This window comes from Scyliorhinus canicula, chromosome 8 (assembly GCF_902713615.1).
Source record: "Scyliorhinus canicula chromosome 8, sScyCan1.1, whole genome shotgun sequence".
Lineage (NCBI taxonomy): Eukaryota > Metazoa > Chordata > Chondrichthyes > Carcharhiniformes > Scyliorhinidae > Scyliorhinus > Scyliorhinus canicula.
Genome location: NC_052153.1, coordinates 191,841,076 through 191,859,637, shown reverse-complemented (window position 1 = coordinate 191,859,637; position 18,562 = coordinate 191,841,076). Strand labels below are relative to the sequence as shown.

Below are 18,562 nucleotides of genomic sequence, written 5' to 3'. Positions count from 1 at the left end.
TAATCCAAACAAAATTCTATGAGCCCAAGCCTTTTACGAAGGTTTCATTGCACCCCTGGATCCCAAAATATACTTGCCTTTCAAACTAGGATTTCTTTAAAAACATGACAGCAGCGGTCAAACACACTAACCCAGAGTTTAACCCTTACTGCACCAAATGCCTATAATATAATACATCAGAAATTCCTACGTTCATCGCACCCACCTATCCACAGTATCCACTCCAGTCCATCTAACCCACTTATCCAACGTGTTCCCTTCGAATCCACCTATCCACAGTAATAACTATTAATTCTAAATGAATTGTGTTTAATTATGGACAGGTAGTGGGCATTCATTTGGAATTCACTTGAGCATTATAAAAGTAAAATCAGATTGAAGCTGCAGTGTGATTGACTGAGGAGGTGGACGCTTGCCACGTTTAGCTCTGTAAATATATGTGAAAGTTTGTGAAGATTGGCTCCAAAACTATTCCTCGCCAACTGACCTTCTAATGATTAACAATAACTCGGAGTCACTTCTTTTTTTTGTTCTTTTTTTATATGAATTTAGAGTACCCAATTATTTTTTCCAATTAAGGGGCAATTTAGCACGGCCAATCCACCTACCCTGCACATTTTTGGGTTGTGGGGGCGAAACCTACGCAGACACGGGGAGAATGTGCAAACTCCACACGGACAAGTGACCCAGAGCCGGGATCAAACCTGGGACCTCAGTGCCGTGAGGCAGCTGTGCTAACCACTAGGCCACCGTGCCGCCCACTCGGAGTCACTTCTGTTGACAAATACCAGTCCAGTTTCTGAATGAAAGCAATGAAATGTTCTCGTGGTACCACCCATGCTTGTAATCAGATCTACATCGTTTGAGCAGCCTTTTTTCAACAAACACTTCCTCCTGCATTTCCTGCCCTTGTGGTGTAGCACAGTGGGCTAAACATCTGGCTTGTAATGCAGAACGGTGCCAGCAGCGCGGGTTCAATTCCCTTACCGGCCTCCCCGAACAGGCACCGGAATGTGGCGACTAGGGGCTTTTCACAGTAACTTCATTGAAGCCTACTCGTGACAATAAGCGATTATTATGAAATGAAAATGAAAATCGCTTATTGTCACGAGTAGGCTTCAATGAAGTTACTGTGAAAAGCCCCTAGTCTCCACATTCCGGCACCTGTCCGGGGAGGCTGGTACGGGAATCGAACCGTGCTGCTGGCCTGCATGGTCTGCTTTAAAATCCAGCGATTTAGCCCAGTGTGCTAAACCCGCCCCTTATTATGATCTTTTTGTCAATAAGAAGTTTTGTGTTTAAACTCTGTTAGCAGAGGTAGATGTACATGTAGTGGTAGATAGATTCTTAACTAACAAGCGAGTTGGGCGGTAGGGTGGCACAGTGGTTAGCACTGCTTCCTCACAGCGCCAGGGACCCCGGGTTCAATTCCGACCTCGGGTGACTGTCTGTGCGGAGTCTGCACGTCCTTCCCGTGTCTGCGTGGGTTTCCTCCGGGTGCTCCGTTTTCCTCCCACAGCCCGAAGGTGTGCAGGTTAGGTGGATTGGTCATGATAAATTACCTCTTTGTGTCCAAAGATGTGCAGGGTAGCTGGGGTAGATGGGGATGCGGCAGGGGAGTGGGCCTGGGTGGTGTGGTGCTCTTTCAGAGGGTCGACACAGACCCGATGGGCCAAACTGCCTTCTTCTGCACAGTAGGATTTCTACATTTCTGTGGTTATTGGACGTAAAATGGAGTTGAGATCAGTGATGGGGGGGGGGGGGGGGGGGGGGGGATGTTACAGCCCCCGATGTGGCAGGGGGCTGGGCTGTAAAATGCTGCCCGCCATTCAAACGCCCATCGTCTTCGACGGCACAGGAAGATCCCGGCGGCGGGTGTGGCTGTAAAGTCCCACCCATGATCCTACAGAATGGCGGAGCAGGCTCGAGGGGCCGAAATGCCGACTCCTGGCCGTCAGTCATCTGTCCTCAGACGGCTGGATCTGCCGGACGCTGCTTCCGGTCGATCACCACTACATGGTCGCAAGTGCAGGGGCGGGGGTGAGGGGGGGAGGGGGTCCAGGGGGACACTCTGTCTCACCAACTGCGCCCGAGCCACATCGGAGGAGATTCCTTAAACGTGTGATTTAGTTATTTTTATTTCTGTGTCTGGAAAAGGAAGATGCTGTACTTTATTCACACTGCTAGGGGAACTGTTTTAACTGAGTGCCATTGCGTGTAGGAATCAATGTTTGTGGGTGAGTATTGCAGGGTTAACTGTCCTATGTGGGCTGCACGGTAGCACAGTGGTTAGCACAGTTGCTTCACAGCTCCAGGGTCCCAGGTTCGATTCCCGGCTTGGGTCACTGTCTGTGCGGAGTCTGCACGTTCTCCCCGCGTCTGCGTGGGTTTCCTCCGGGTGCTCCGCTTTCCTCCCACAAGTCCAAAGACGTGGAAGTTAGGTGGATTGGCCGTGATGAATTGCCCTTAGTGTCCAAAAGGGTTGGCTGGGGTTACTGAGTTACGGGGATGGGGTGGAGGCGGGGGGCTACTCTTTCCAAGGGCCGGTGCAGACTCGATGGGCCGAATGGCCTCCTTCTGCACTGTAAATTCTGTGATTCCATTCTGCTCTGTCATCGGTTTGGGGGCTTTCCTTATGCCGGATCACCGCGGCTGCTTCGTTGATTGATGTTTCATTCATGAATTCTTGCCTGCAAATTATAATGAGACCTTTATTTGTAGAATAATTTGCACAGGCCCAAGGTCACAGAGGAATAAGGATTGCTTTGTTAAAATAAAGGAAGACAATTACATTCCCGTGATCCATGCTACTTAAATTCAATGTGAAACCTAATTTACACTCCAGCTACTTTTGGCAATACTGTGTCTGCCTGTGTCACTGCGAGATCCATCTGCCTTCTTATCAGTGCCATAGTAACCTTCTGTCTCCTGTTGGGAACATTGGAACAGGAAGAGACCATTCAGCCCCTCCATCCTTAACCAACATTCGTAGATTAATCATAGATTATCATAGAATTTACAGTGCAGAAGGAGGCCATTCGGCCCATCGAGTCTGCACCGGCCCTTGGAAAGAGCACCCTACCCAAACCCACACATCCACCCTATCCCCCATAACCCAGTAGCCCCACCCAACACTAAGGGCAATTTTGGACACTAAGGGCAATTTATCATGGCCAATCCACCTAACCTGCACATCTTTGGACTGTGGGAGGAAACCGGAGCACCCGGAGGAAACCCACGCACACACGGGGAGGATGTGCAGACTCCGCACTGACAGTGACCCAAGCTGGAATCGAACCTGGGACCCTGGAGCTGTGAAGCAATTGTGCTATCCACCATGCTACCCTGCTGCCCTTTCAGTAAGAGTGTGTCTCTTGTCTCAGCTTAATTTATTTGACTTGGTGTCAGTCACCCATAATATCCTTGCCGAACAAAAATCTATTTCTAATTGATGACCTTCAGCTTCTCCTGGTTTTTTTTCCCCGGGGGGGAGAGAGACCCAGATTTCCGCTACCCCGTGCAGAAGTGCCTCCGGGCATCGCCCCTGAATGGCCTGGTTCCCATTTTAAGGTTAAACCACCTTGTTCCGGAATCCCCGCCCCTTGCCTGAGGAAATAGAGTCTCTCCGGCTCATCAGCTTCTTCATCATGTTAAACATCTAAATCAGCCCACCTGCACGGTAGCACAGTGGTCAGCACTGTCGCTTCACAGCGCCAGGGACCCGGGTTCGATTCCCGGCTTGGGTCACTGTCTGTGCAGAGTCTGTACGTTCTCCCTGTGTCTGCATGAGTTTCCTCCGGGTGCTCCGGTTTCCTCCCACAAGTCCCAAAAGACGTGCTGTTAGGTGAATTGGACATTCTGAACTCTCCCTCTGTGTACCCGAACAGGTGCCGGAATGTGGCGACCAGGGGATTTTCACAGTTACTTCATTGCAGTGTTAATGTAAACCTAATAAAGATTATTATTATTATGCTAAATTGCCGTTAAGTGTCCAAAAAGGTTAGGTGGGGTTACTGGGTTACGGGAATGGGGTGCAGGTGTGGGCTTAAGTAAGGTGCTCTTTCCAAGGGCTGGTGACGCCTCGATGGGCCGAATGGCCTCTTTCTGCACTGTAAATTCGATGATTCTATGAAAACTCAGAGAAGGCAATAAACTAAAATCTGAAAATGCTGAGCGACTCTGGCAGCCTCTGTGGAGGGAAGAAACAGAGATAGCGTTTCGAGTCCATGTGGTTCTCTGCCGGGCCTGATCTGTGCAAACTGTACTCGTCATTTAATGGGTGTCATTCTGGTGAAAGTACACTGCATCTTCCCAAACATAGCCTTCCTGAGGTTCAGCAGACAGAGCGGAGAATCGCCGCCATTGGCGCCGGCGTGGTTGGCATGGCACCAGTCGGGGGGCGCACTACGCGGCACTAGAACTGTGACATAACCTCCCCTTTCTTGTATTCCAGTCACTACAAGACCAGCCTTTGTTTTTTCACTCTCTTCAGCTGTCGCATCAGGAAATCCTTTCTTAATCCCTCCTGCCCTCCGCTCTGTCACGGGACTTTCCTTTTGGTCTTTCTGAGCCCTCCACCTTTCCACTGGTTTAAAAACCTTCTCACGTCTCCCTCCCTCCAGTTCTGGTGAAAGGTCATTGCCCTGAAGCGTTGGCCGGAATTTTCCAGCCGGCTGCTGGGGGTGGAATTCTCTGGTCCGGCGGGAACCCCCCCCCCCCCCCCCCCCCCCCCACCTCCCCACCCCCCACCCCCGTGAGTTTCTGCCGCCAGCGAACGGTGCGCCGCCTCCCGCTGCCGAGAAGCAGGCAGCTGGGAGGTCAGAGAATCCTGCCCGTTAATTAGCTTTTAGTCATTTCAGTTCGCAAACTTCTCTCTCGCCTCCTCCGTCGTCTCAAAAATTCACTCTTCCGTGGGATGTGGGCATTTGTTGCCCATCCCTACTTGCCCTTGAACTTAGTGTCTCGCTCGGCCATTTCAGAGCAACAGTTAAGGGTCAACCACATTGCTGTGGGTCTGGAGTCACATGTAGGCCAGACCGGGTAAGGACGGCAGATTTCCTTCCCTAAAGGACATTAGTAAACTAAATGGGGTTTCCTATCAAAGGTAGTTTCATGGTCACCATTAAACAAACAAAGAACAAAGAAAAGTACAGCACAGGAACAGGCCCTTCAGCCCTCCAAACCTGTGCTGTCCATGCTGCCCGTCTAAAGTAAAATCTTCGACACTTCCGGGATCCATATCCCTCTATTCCCATCCTATTCATGTATTTGTCAAGATACCCCTTAAATGTCACTATCGTCCCTGCTTCCACCACCTCCTCCGGCAGCGAGTTCCAGGCACCCGCTACCCTCTGTATAAAAAACTTGCCTCGTACATCTACTCTAAACCTTGCCCCTCGCACCTTAAACCTATGACCCTTTAGTGAGGGTAACGAAGAATCCAGCACGTGTCGAAGGCTAAAAGAAATAACGTTTATTTACCATGTGATATATATACAGCAGCAACTCCCTTGCTGCTCACTCTCCTCTAGCTGGTTCCAAACTGGCCAGCTCTATTTATGCGGGGAATCTGCTAATTATTTCTCCGCCCCCCCTCATTGGGGAAGCTCATACTCCCAAAGGATTCTGGGATTGCCATTAGTCCCCAGCCGGTGGTAAGCAAACAGGTTATAACAGCCCCCTAATTATTGACCCCTCTACCCTGGGAAAAGTCTCTAACTATCCACTCCGTCTGTGCCCTCACACACAGACTAACTTTTATATCATGGATTTGAACGCTGCCATGTTGGAATTTGAACCCATGTTTCCAGAGCATTAGCCAGGTCTCTGGATTACTAGCCCAATGACAATACCACTCCATCCCTATCCAATGTAGTTGACTGCGATGGAGGGAGCTTTATGGAACATTTTCAGGTGGGCGGGCTAAGATGGACACAATGATTTGTGATACAAACTCCTGACCCACCCCGGATATCCTGACAGGGTCACAGGTTTATCCTGTAGGTGGAATTACGAGGCCCTGTAATGAAGAGTCCACCGTGACTGGACAATATTCAGCCCCAGTGAGTACAGAACATGGGGGGTTGAGCAGCTGAATACATGGCTGGAGAGATGAAGCCAGAATCCTGGCCATTCAGGCCAGCTCTGGGGAAAGTGGGACCTGTCCAAGTTGGGCCTGTTGTTTAGTTCGGACTGGCAGCATCTGTGGAGAGAAAAAGAGAGTGAACACTCCAAAGAAGAGTCACATTGGGAGAAATTCTCCCATCTGGAACTAGGTCCCATTGCAAGGGCCATGTGGTGGTTAATTTAGCGCGGCCAATCCACCTAACCTGCACATCTTTGGACTATGGGAGTAAACCGGAGCACCCGGAGGAAGCCCACGGAGACACGGGGAAAGTGTGAAACTCCACACAGACAATTACCCGGGGTTGGTATTGAACCCGGGTCCCTGGCGCTGTGAGGTGGCAGTGAAAACGACTGTGCCACCCTTGCTCCAGATGTGTTCTGGAGCGGCGTAAGTTCTGTTTGGCGTAACAAAGAATCGTGATGGGGTTGGGGGGGGGGGGAGATCCCTTTTGGGCCTTCCTCTATATCCCATTCGTGGGGAGCAAATTGATTTCGCTGGTCTCTGTAGCGATCTCTGCATATGGTAATACATGATTCATTAATGTGCAGTCAGTACAGTTAGATGATCACTAGATGGCAACACTAACAGAAACTATATAAGGAATTTCCCGCTCTTTCTGTAGGTTCGTGTGTGTGTTGCAGCTAGAGGATAAAAGTGACCAGCTCAGAGTGTAGTGTATTATATTAATTGTTAATTTAATCTAAGCTTCGTTAATTATATTACTAGTCAAAGTATTAATGTAAAAGAACTCACAAGTTTATTATTTTGTTAATCAACAATTAATTTGTTATCAATGGAAGACTTTGACTGTTTATCATCAAGTTAAATACAACTCGGCAAGACAAATGAGGAATATATATATTAAATCTCTGTAATATAACAATCTCCTGTGACTTTCCCAACCCACCATGGACGGCACCAGTGGAGGATCCCATGGGAAATTCACGCTGACGCGAAACCGATTTTTTGACTCCCATGGAATTCTCCCCCCACCACCAACACCATTGAACCCACCAGCAGAGGCATGGGAAAATTCCACCCATTAACCCTGTTTCTCTCTCTTCCGATGCTACCAGACCTGCAGAATTTTCCAGCGTTTTCTGTTTTTATTTCAAATCTCCTGCTTCGCGGTATTTTGCTTTTAGTATTCTGTTGCTTAACCGGTTGTTCGGATTTCTGAGATACTTTGCCTTCCCGGAGTAATTTCAGGCAGACCAACCAATTTAAGAGAATCAGTCGAGCTTGTAACTTGGCTCATTTGCACTTGCTAGAAGCAACACAAATTCATACGCAAACAAAAGGAATATGTTCAAGCCCTGAGCATTTTTTCAATGAGCTGGGCTCTTGGGGAGCTTACAGTTCCTGTTGTTTTCTCCATGGCATTGCTTTGACCAATCAGATTCTACTTATTAACAAATCGGCATCCTTTCCGCTGTATAAATTGTTGTGACTGTTTGACATTTGGCATTCTTGCATTTTCATCTGATGAGTGCACGATGAAAAACTTCAGCAGCATGTCTTTCTTTTCAGTAATATTCATTGTGTGGCTCTGTGGTAACACTACCAGGGCTCATAGCAAAATACAAACCCTTAAAGATTGGACATTGTAATAGCGTCTAACATTCTGAAAGACATTCTGGATGAAAGGTGAGATGATGGGAGTGGGAGGTGAACAAGAGATCAGGAGTGGAGGATTACAATGGTCTCAGAATGTTGACGTTACAGAGGGAGTGGTAATAATAATAATCGCTTAATGTCACAAGTAGGCTTCAATGAAGTTACTGCGAAAAGCCCCTAGACGCCACATTCCGGCGCCTGTTCGGTGAGGCTGCAACGGGAATTGAACCCGCGCTGCTGGTCTTGTTCTGCTTTACAAGCCAGCTGTTTAGCCCACTGTGCTAAACCAGCCCCAGTGGCGAGGCCATCCGAGGATTTAAGTGAGGATTGAGAATTTTTAAATTGAGGTGTTGGTGAACTGGGAGCTGATGTTGGGCTAATGGGGGAACAGGAATCCATGCAATTTAGGATAGCGGCAGTAGAGCTTTGGATGAGCCGAAGGTTATGGAGGCTGGAAGATGGGGGCCAGACAATAATGCATTGGAATCGTTGAGTCTAAACGTAAGAACGGCAAGGGTGAGGGTTACAGCAGGAGATGACACCTGTGGCAGCCTTGATTTTAAAATTCTCATTCGCAAATGTGTTGGTGAGACACGGTCAAATTTTACAATCGGTGAATAGTAAGGATGAAGATGACAATGAATTCTGACTGATTTCGTAACGCGGCTGACAACCTCGATAGGGCTTCTCCATGAGCAGAGCTGCATGTAACTCTCCTGATCAGATGTTTTCAGATCCTGGTTGGCACTACCTTGGGAGCGACCTCACTCCCTGCACAGGTGTATCTATCACTGCACAGATTCAGCAAGCTGTCACATTCTTTAGCTCAATCCGGAACCACCTGACCCTCTTCCAGCACTCCCCACCTTGACCCAATACTGTTCAAATGCCACTTATAAATAAAGTTAACAAAACAGGTTTACCTGCTTATCTCTGCAGACCTTGTGATGAGTTCCTTGTGAAGAGTGGTGAAGAGGGGCTGGTTTGGCACAGTGGGCTGAGCAGCTGGCTTGCAATGCAGATCAATGCCAACAGCGCGGGCTCAATTCCCATACTGGCCTCCTCGAACAGGCACCGGAATGTGGTGGCTTTTCACAGTAACTTAATTGAAGCCTACTTGTGACAACAAGTGATTATTATTAAGAGAGCAGATCCAGTCACTTCTGTCTTGTCAGAAGTGTAGCAAAACTACAAACAGCCCTGGCTCCTTCCATTCATTCCCTCTTCTGTGTCCCACTAAGATGTCTCATGGTCTGCTTATGTAGGACTAAGTTGGCTGGTCAGCTGGTTCGTGATAGAGAGCCAGGTTCAAATCCCGTGCCGGCTGAAGTTATTTGTGGAGACCCTGCCTTCTCAGCCTTGCCCCTCGCCTGAGGTGTGATGATCCTCAGGTTAAATAACCATCAGTCAGCCCTCCCTTTCAAAGGGAAAAGCAGCCTATGGTGATCTGGGACCATGGTAACTTTACTTAGAATCATACAATCACTACAATGCAGAAGGAGGCCATTCGGCCCATCAAAATATCTGGAAGGTAGCCCACCTAGGGCCAGTAACCCAACCTAAGCTTTTGAACACTTATGTGCAATTGATCATGGCCAATCCACCTAACCTGCACATCTTTGGACTGTGGGAGGAAACCGGAGCACCCGGAGGAAACCCACGCAGTCATGGGGAAAAAGTGTAAACTCCACATAAACAATGCCCACTGCCGGAATTGAACCCGGGTCCCTGGAGCTGTGAGGCAGCAGTGCTAACCGCTGTGCCATCCGTGCTGACCCGGGTCGCTGGTGCTGTGAGGCAGCAGTGCTAACCATTGTGTCGCCCCATACCTTTACTATCTAGGACTAATCACAATCCCTCAAATTAGATACACCCCAGGGAATCGCAAGCAATCAGAACAATATCTCATTAGCCATCTAGATATAAACAAGTAAATGGTTGGAAACAATGCTACCTCACTTTTTACAACTCCTTAATCACACTGCCTGTAGGTATTTTAAACCAGGGTGTTTAATAACATTACAGCCACAAATATAAAATAATTTCTTCCAGTCATCATGCTCTCTCGATCCATTTCTAACTGTTGCGGGATACATTTAATAACGACAGTAGTGACTCCGTACACCAGCCGGAACCCCAGTGGTAATTCTGTCGGGGCCATTTCTGGAAGCCCTGACTGAATTAAACGCCTCCCAGGCAGATGAACGCCGGCCACTGAGGCAAAGATCCCACTTGCAAGAACTGCCAGCCAATCAGAGGGCCAAGGGGACCTTCAATCCTACAGCACCTTCAGGTGTGGTGGCCACTGCTGGAACTGCAGGAGGCCCGGAGCATCAACATGGATGGTGGTGGCGGGAGAGAGGTTGAGTGGGCAGGCTTGCCAAGGTCAGGCAGTCAGCCGCCACTGTGACAGGAAGGTGTCATTGTGGAGGGTTGGGGGGGGGGGGGGGGGTGGGGAGGTGGGTGTCTTCCACCTGGGGTGACAGATGTTCCCCGCCTTGAGTCCACAAGGAGGCTGCCAGGGTCTAACTGACTGTCGATCCACGAAGCAAATGACCGCTACCCCCACCCCTCACCTGTTGCTAGTAGAGGGGTGAAGGCCTTAATTGTCCACTTCAGGGCTTTAATTAGTCTCAGGGTAGGAAGGCCATCTGCAATCTTCTCCGTCCTGACTTAATCAGGGGGCGTTGGTAGGGTGACGGACTCAACACCCCACCCCCAGGCACATTATACAGCACCCCTGCCGCCCAGCCGACCTCGGAGTCAGCTGTGGGTGTCTGAGGGGAATTAAATTCTGTCCCGCATCTATCTACCAATTCCTCATGGTATCTGAAATTATCTGTCGCTTTACATATTTCAATACATAACCTGTCTGTATAAATTAACATCTTTCTGTCATACTATCTGAATGTCACTTTACATATCAGTCTGGATCTGTGGCACATCATGGATCTGTCCCTTGATCTGTTCCGCACCAGACATTGGGCTCTGTGTTTCGGTTAAGCCGTTTACTGAATAGAGGTTTTCCAAAGCTGGGACAGTAACTGCTAGAGACAGTAAAACAGCCAATCATTACAAATTCAATCCTGGTGCTATGACGAGATGTCATGCAATTACAGTAGTTTAGGACACAGTCTCCCACGCCATCTTACTCAAATTGTCTATAAGTCGCCCAATACACTCCCCTCCCCCCCCCCCCCCCCCCCCCACCCCCCCACCCCCCCCTATTTCAGGACTCTCTGAAATATTCCACCAACCCCCTAAATATTGTGCCCCGAACCTATTTGTTATGCCGAGGGGTTGTTTCCCCTTGTGGGAGAGTCTAGGACCAGAGGGCACAATCTCAGAGTAAGGGGGTCGCCCATTTCAGACAGAGATGAGGAGGAATTTCTTCTCTCAGAGGGGAGTGAATCTGTGGAATTCTTTACCGCAGAGAGCTGTAGAGGCCGGGTCGTTCAGTATGTTCAAGGCTGAGACAGACAGATTTTTAATCAGTGAGGGAATTGAGGGATAGGGGAATAAGGCATGAAAGTGGAGTTGAGGGTTATATCAGATCAGTCATGATAGCGGAGCAGAGTTGATGGGCTGAATGGCCTCATTCTGCTCCTGCGCCTTACGCCCATGGAGTTAAAGCCCCAAATCTTTTCCTTTCTTTGGCCTAGATCTTGGACTTTTTTTCCCTAAAATGAAATGAAAATCGCTTATTGTCACAAGCAGGCTTCAAATGAAGTTATTGTGAAAAGCCCCTAGTCGCCACATTCCGGCACCTGTTCGGGGAGGCTGGCACGGGAATTGAACCGTGCTGCTGGCCTGCTTTGGTCTGCTTTCAAAGCCAGTGATTTAGCCCTGTGCTTAAAAACTGGCCTCAGCTGGGGTGTTTAATTCTGGGCACCACATTCCGGGAAGGATATCATGGCCTCAGAGAGGGTGCAAGAGGAGATTTACGAGAATCGGGTCTGGAATGACGGACTTCGGTTATATGGAGAGTGGAGTTTCCAACCCCTCCAGGATTGGCCTGGAATCTCCAGGAATTGAACATTAATCTCCAGGATACTGCTTTGTGCGGTAAAAAAAAATATTGTCATTTGTTTTGAACATTTCGCGTTGCCAGATATAATACAATTCCAGACCAGATCCCAAACAGTGGCTGGGATACTGGACAGAAATCCCAATATTTTATTTTAATTTTGTAAGGAAAGGAAAGGATTTCATGCTCCAGAAGTGATTGAACAAAGAAATGGGGATGTGGTTTATTAAAACAAACTTTATTACGAACACAGTATTAAAATATCTTTAACATCACAGCAGGAAATAAGTTAGAGTTACTCCCCCACCCCAGAACTTCTGGCTGGATGTCTTCAAAAGCTGTTTTCAACTGCCCTTTTGCAGCTCCTCCCTTGTCCTCAGACAAGTCTGCACTGCTTCAAATAGTGTTTATCTTTTTTGACTGACTTACAGTGGGAGCACAACTGTCCAACTCTGCACACAGCTTCAGCCGGATCGGAACTGCAACTGCAAAATGCTTTCTCAAGGATGCGCGATGCCTTAGCTTCACCCAGCAATCACATCATCTCACCAAGCTAAAAACTAATTAACTCCCCAGGGAATCCCCCTGAATAAAAACAAAAATTGCATGAACCAAAGCTTTTTTACGACGGTTAATTGCATCTCTGGCTCCCAAAATGTGCCTGCCTTTCAAACCAGGATTTGTTGTAAAACATGACTACAGCGGTCAAGCACGCTATAACCCCAACGATCAACCCTTAATACAATATATCTAAAATCCGACATTCATCACAATATAAATATTGAAAATGGCAACAACAAAGGCCGATTGGCTGATAGTCAAACATCATCCAATTGGGCAATGAGCCTTTTTGCTTTCCCAATGGGTGTAGGACAGGAAGGGACTCACAAGGGAAGGTGCACTGGCCGACTAATAGCAGGGGCCTGGGGGCGAGCCATACATTTCATTATTGTTGGCAACTCTAATTGAGGGGCTGGGATTTATCTCCACGGAGCAGAGAATGTTATGAAGAGATTTAATCGAGGGGCTCGAAATCACAAGGCTTCGCTTGGGGAGCATTCTCAAAATCAAGGTATTCCTCCTTCCCCTCCAATTTAAAAAAAAAATCTTTATTAGTGTCACAGGTAGACTCACGTTAACACTGCAATGAAGTTACTGTGAAAAGCCCCTAGTCGCCACACTCCGGCGCCTGTTCGGGTGCACTGAGGGAGAATTCAGAATGTCCAATTCACCTAACGCCACGTCTTTCGGGACTCGTGGGAGGAAACCGGAGCACCCGGAGGAAACCTACGCAGACACGGAGAGAAGGTGCAGACTCCGCACAGACAGTGACCCAGCCAGGAATCGAACCTGGGATACTGGCGCTATGAAGCCACAGTGCTAACCACTGTGCTACCCATTTGCATTCCCACCAAAATTGCACTGGAAGGTAGGGTCCCAGAATCTCTGTAATGGCGGGCAGCATTTGACCGCTGACTTCAGGCCCCGACCCAATATGACAGTGGCTTGAGCGTCAATGTCGAGCGGAGCAGTCGATTCAGGCCATTGGCCCACAGGATAACTCTGGGCAGTGGGGCAGTGAATTCTCACTCACCCCGTACGCTTCGCAGTGATGTAAAGAAATGTCTCTTTTCCTTCCAGATTGTTCCAGGCCCAGCGCTTCCCAGAGCGTCTCCGAGTTGGTGACGCCAACGCTGAACATGCCGCAGTCGTTCGGCTCCCCCGGACGCCCGTCCATCCTCGACACCCTCCTCGTCGCCGGACTCAGCCCTCCGGGGCTGAATGAGTCGGAGGGAGACTCGGCGGAACGTCCATCCCAGGAGGGCCCGGGTCAGCGGGACGGGGTTGCCATGGGAGACCGATGCTGGCCCGTCCGCCCCACCCTCAGGAATGAGCTGGACACTTTCTCCGTCCATTTCTACGTGTTCTTTGGACCCAACATTTCCGTGCCCCCTGATAGGCCGGCCGTGTTTGTCATCAACCTGGTTCCAGTCCTGGACAGTGGAGGGGTCCTCAACATGGAGCTAAAATTCAACACGGTAAGTTCTCTTTCAATTCATTCAGGGCCTTCAGAATCATGAAAAAGGAGCAGGTGTCGGGGCTGTTGTTGGCGGGATCAGCAGTTATTACCCACCCCAGGGGCAGCACGGTAGCATTGTGGATAGCACAATCGCTTCACAGCTCCAGGGCCCCAGGTTCGATTCCCGGCCTCGGTCACTGTCTGTGCGGAGTCTGCACATCCTCCCCGTGTGTGCGTGGGTTTCCTCCGGGTGCTCCGGTTTCCTCCCACAGTCACAAAGATGCAGGTTAGGTGGATTGGCCGTGCTAAATTGCCCTTAGTGTGTCCAAAATTGCCCTTAGTGTTGGGTGGGGTTACTGAGTTATGGGGATAGGGTGGAGGTGTTGACCTTGGGTAGGGTGCTCTTTCCAAGAGCCGGTGCAGGCTCGATGGGCCGAATGGCCTCCTTCTGCACTGTAAATTCTATGTAAATCCCTATTTGCCCTGAAGCAACCTTGAATACAACTGAGTGTCGTTTCAGAGGGCGTTTCAGAGTCAACCACATTGCTGTGGGTCTGGAGTCACGTGTAGGCCAGACCGGGTTAGGACGGCAGATTTCCTTCCCTGAAAGACATTAGTGAACCAGATGGGTTTGTAAGACAATCCAGTGACTGTAACTGACACTATCTTTTTCCAAATCCAAATAGGCTTATTGGCAGAGTGTAAATTCCCCAGCCACGAGATGGGGTTTGAACTCAGCTCCCTGAGAAGTGAGAGATACCGAGGGGCCTCCCAAAATGAGAGGAGTGAAAAAAGGGGCATTCAGCGTTGACACGTTATTCCCTCTCAGTGTCCGTTCGTTTTTTTTAAAATTTAGAGTGCCCAATTCATTTTTTCCAACTAAGGGGCAATTTAGCATGGCCAATCCTCCTACCCTGCACATCTTTGGGTTGTGGGGGCGAAACCCACGCGCACACGGGGAGAACGTGCAAACTCCACACGGACGGTGACCCAGAGCCGGGATCGAACCTGGGACCTCGGCGCCGTGAGGCAGCAGGGCTAACTCATTGCGCCACCAATGGGTTATGATTGGGGCTGCTTTAGCACTGGGCTAAATAGCTGGCTTTTAAAGCAGACCAAGGCAGGCCAGCAGCACGGTTCAATTCCCGTACCAGCCTCCCCGCACAGGCGCCGGAATGTGGCGACTAGGGGCTTTTCACAGTAACTTCATTTGAAGTCTACTTGTAACAATAAGCAATTTTTATTTAATTTCACCATGCTGCCCTCTCAGTGTCCATTCTAAACGCAATAGCTATACAAAGAACAAAGAAAAGTACAGCACAGGAACAGGCCCTTCAGCCCTCCAAGCCCGTGCCGACCATCCTGACCGACTAAACTACAATCGTCTACCCTTCCTGGGTCCGTATCCCTCTATTCCCATCCCATTCATGTATTTGTCAAGATGCCCCTTACATGTCACTATCGTCCCTGCTTCCACCACCTCCTCCAGCAGCGAGTTCCAGGCACCCACTACCCTCTGTGTAAAAAACTTACCTCACACATCTCCTCTAAACCTTGCCCCTCGCACCTTGCCCCCTAGTAATTGACCCCTCTACCCTGGGAAAAAGCCTCTGACTATCCACCCTGTCTATGCCCCTCATAATTTTGTAGACCTCTATCAGGTCGCCCCTCAAACTCCGTCGTTCCAGTGAGAACAACTGAGTTTATTCAACCGCTCCACATAGCTAATGCCCTCCATACCAGGCAACTCCTGGTAAATCTCTTCTGCACCTTCTCTAAATCCTCCACATCCTTCTGGTAGTGTGGTGACCAGAATTGAACACTAGACTCCAAGTGTGGCCTAACTAAGGTTCTATACAGCTGCAACATGACTTGTCAATTCTTATACTCAATGCCCCGGCCAATGAAGGCAAGCATACCGTATGCCTTCTTGACTACCTTCTCCACCTGTGTTGCCCCTTTCAGTGACCTGTGGACCTGTACACTTTCAATACTCTTGAGGGTTGTACTGACTTTCAATACTCTTGAGGGTTCTACCATTCACTGTATATTCCCTACCTGCATTAGACCTTCCAAAATGCATTACCTCACATTTGTCCGGATTAAACTCCATCTGCCATCTCTCCGCCCAAGTCTCCAAGCGAGTTGGATCCTCTGACAGTCCTCATCGCTATCTGCAATTCCACCAACCTTTGTGTCGTCCGCAAACTTACTAATCAAACCATTTACATTTTCCTCCAAATCATTTATATACACTACGAACAGCAAAGGTCCCAGCACTGATCCCTGTGGAACACCACTAGTCACAGCCCTCCAATCAGAAAAACACCCTTCTATTGCAACTCTCTGCCTTCTATGACCGAGCCAGTTCTGTATCCACCTTGTCAGCTCACCCCTGATCCCGTCTGCCTTCACCTTTTGTACCAGTCGGCCATGAGGGACCTTGTCAAAGGCCTTACTGAAGTCCACATAGACAACATCCACTGCCCTACCTGCATCAATTATCTTTGTGATCTCTTCGAAAAACTCTATCAAGTTAGTGAGACACGACTGCCCCTTCACAAAACCATGCTGCCTCTCACTAATACGTCCATTTGCTTCCAAATGGGAGTAGATCCTGTCTCGAAGAATTCTCTCCAGTAACTTCCCTACCACCGATGTAAGGCTCACCAGCCTGTAGTTCCCTGGATTATCCTTGCTACCCTTCTTAAACAAAGGAACAACATTGGCTATTCTCCAGTCCTCCGGGGCATCACCTGAAGACAGTGAGGATCCAAAGATTTTTGTCAAGGCCTCAGCAATTTCCTCTCGAGCCTCCTTCAGTATTCTGGGGTAGATCCCATCAGGCCCTGGGGACTTATCTACCTTAATATTTTTCAAGACGCCCAACCACTCGTCTTTTTGGATCTCAATGTGACCCAGGCTATCTACACACCCTTCTCCAGACTCAACATCTACCAATTCCTTCTCTTTGGTGAATACTGATGCAAAGTATTAATTTAGTACCTCGCCCATTTCCTCTGGCTCCACTCATAGATTCCCTCGCCTATCCTTCAGTGGGCCAACCCTTCCCTGGCTACCCTCTTGCTTTTTATGTACATGTAAAAAGCCTTGGGATTTTCCTTCACACTATTTGCCAATGACTTTTCGTGACCTCCTCTCGCCCTCCTGACTCCTTGCTTAAGTTCCTTCCTACTTTCCTGATATTCCACACAGGCTTTGTCTGTTCCCAGCCTTCTAGCCATGACAAATGCCTCCTTTTTCTTTTTGACGAGGCCTACAATATCTCTCATTATCCAAGGTTCCTGAAATTTGCTGTATTTATCCTTCTACCTTGGGATAAGGCATTAATCAATAAGAAATTCAAGAAGAGGCAATGTAATAACCATGCTAGTTATCAATCTTCATAAAAATTGGACCAATTCAATTGGCAACAGTGGCCTAGAAGTTAAGGTTGGACAATAGTTTTGTGATAGTTTCCTGAAACAATATTTGGTGAAACCAACCAGGGATATACACATTTTAGATATCCTGTTCCACAATGAGTCAAGTTTAATTAATAATTTCACAGCAAAAGATCCTTTTGAAACTGGTGATCATAAAGCCATATTCAGTTTGAGAGTGGTAGACTCCAGCCCCATATAGCAAGCAATTAGGAAGGCAAATGGCATGTTGGACTTTATTGCAAGGGATTGGAGTTCAAGAATAAAAAAATCTTGTTAAAAATTATACAGGGCTTTGGTGTGACCACATTGTTTTGTTATGCTCTTGACGTAGCATAAGCTGCTTCCTTGATGTGCCCTCTGACAAAGGAAGGTTCAGACTTGGACACATTTATTAAACTGTTAACGATTCTCCTACTTGGATTCAACTCTCCTGTTAATCCTGCTATAGCTACTCAGACTGACGAACTAGTCTCCTACAATCCACATGGTGGGTGTGATATGTTTCAAATCAACCCTGTGTACTCACTGAGTGTCTCCACTGGAAAGTGGAAGGTCATGTGTGCTGTGCCCTTTTATATGGGTTGGTGCAATGCCCCCCTGTGGTAGTGTCACCTCTCTGTGTATCGTGAATGCCCATTGGTCGTGACCTATCTTACTGGCCTATTGGTTGAATGTCTGTGTGTCATGTCTCTGGTGCTCCCTCTAGTGTCTATCTAGTCTACGTGTATTTACATTAACCCCTTGTGTATTTACAGTGATGCATATCATCACACACATCAGGGACACTGGGCAGTTTTAGTGCTCATATTTTAGGAAGGGCATTCTTGCATTGGAGGTCTTGGGAAGTACCAGCTACAGAAACAGACAAGAGTCTGCCTTCGTGACCACGGGAATAGAATTGGAATACTTGAATTGGAGGTGTTACGGCAAAGGTTTATGAGACAGGACCCCGAGGTGGCATGATATGCAAACATGCAGCCAATGAACACATAGAATAGGACACGACCAACGAGCAGTCAGGACACTCAGAAGTGGTATCTCACTATCAAAGGGATGAGACACTCACACCCCGCCTCTTTCCACAGACCAACATCTACAAAGTGAGACAGGGCGTATCCTCAGCATCACACCCAGCACGTGGCTTAGAGCAAGGCTGGTTCAGTTAAAGTAGACTGAGTTACTACATTTAGATTAGCAGAGAGTCGAACTCATTGAGAACTGTGCTAATAGTTCAATAAAACACATTGAACTCACGTCAAAGTCTGGAGCATCTTTTACTCAAAACTGCATCAAGTGGCAGCTCGTGTTATTCCAAATTACATAAC

At 48.4% G+C, this 18,562-nt stretch overlaps 1 protein-coding gene across 1 annotated transcript in view; it reads left to right on the top strand.

The window, feature by feature from the left end:
- Positions 1 to 18,562, top strand: part of tmem8b (transmembrane protein 8B) — a 190,455-nt gene that overhangs the window by 126,931 nt on the left and 44,962 nt on the right. Inside the window, exon 6 of the mRNA XM_038805916.1 lies at positions 13,413 to 13,810. Within this exon, the coding sequence (XP_038661844.1) occupies positions 13,413 to 13,810 (398 nt within the window). The remainder of the gene's footprint in view (positions 1 to 13,412; positions 13,811 to 18,562) is intronic.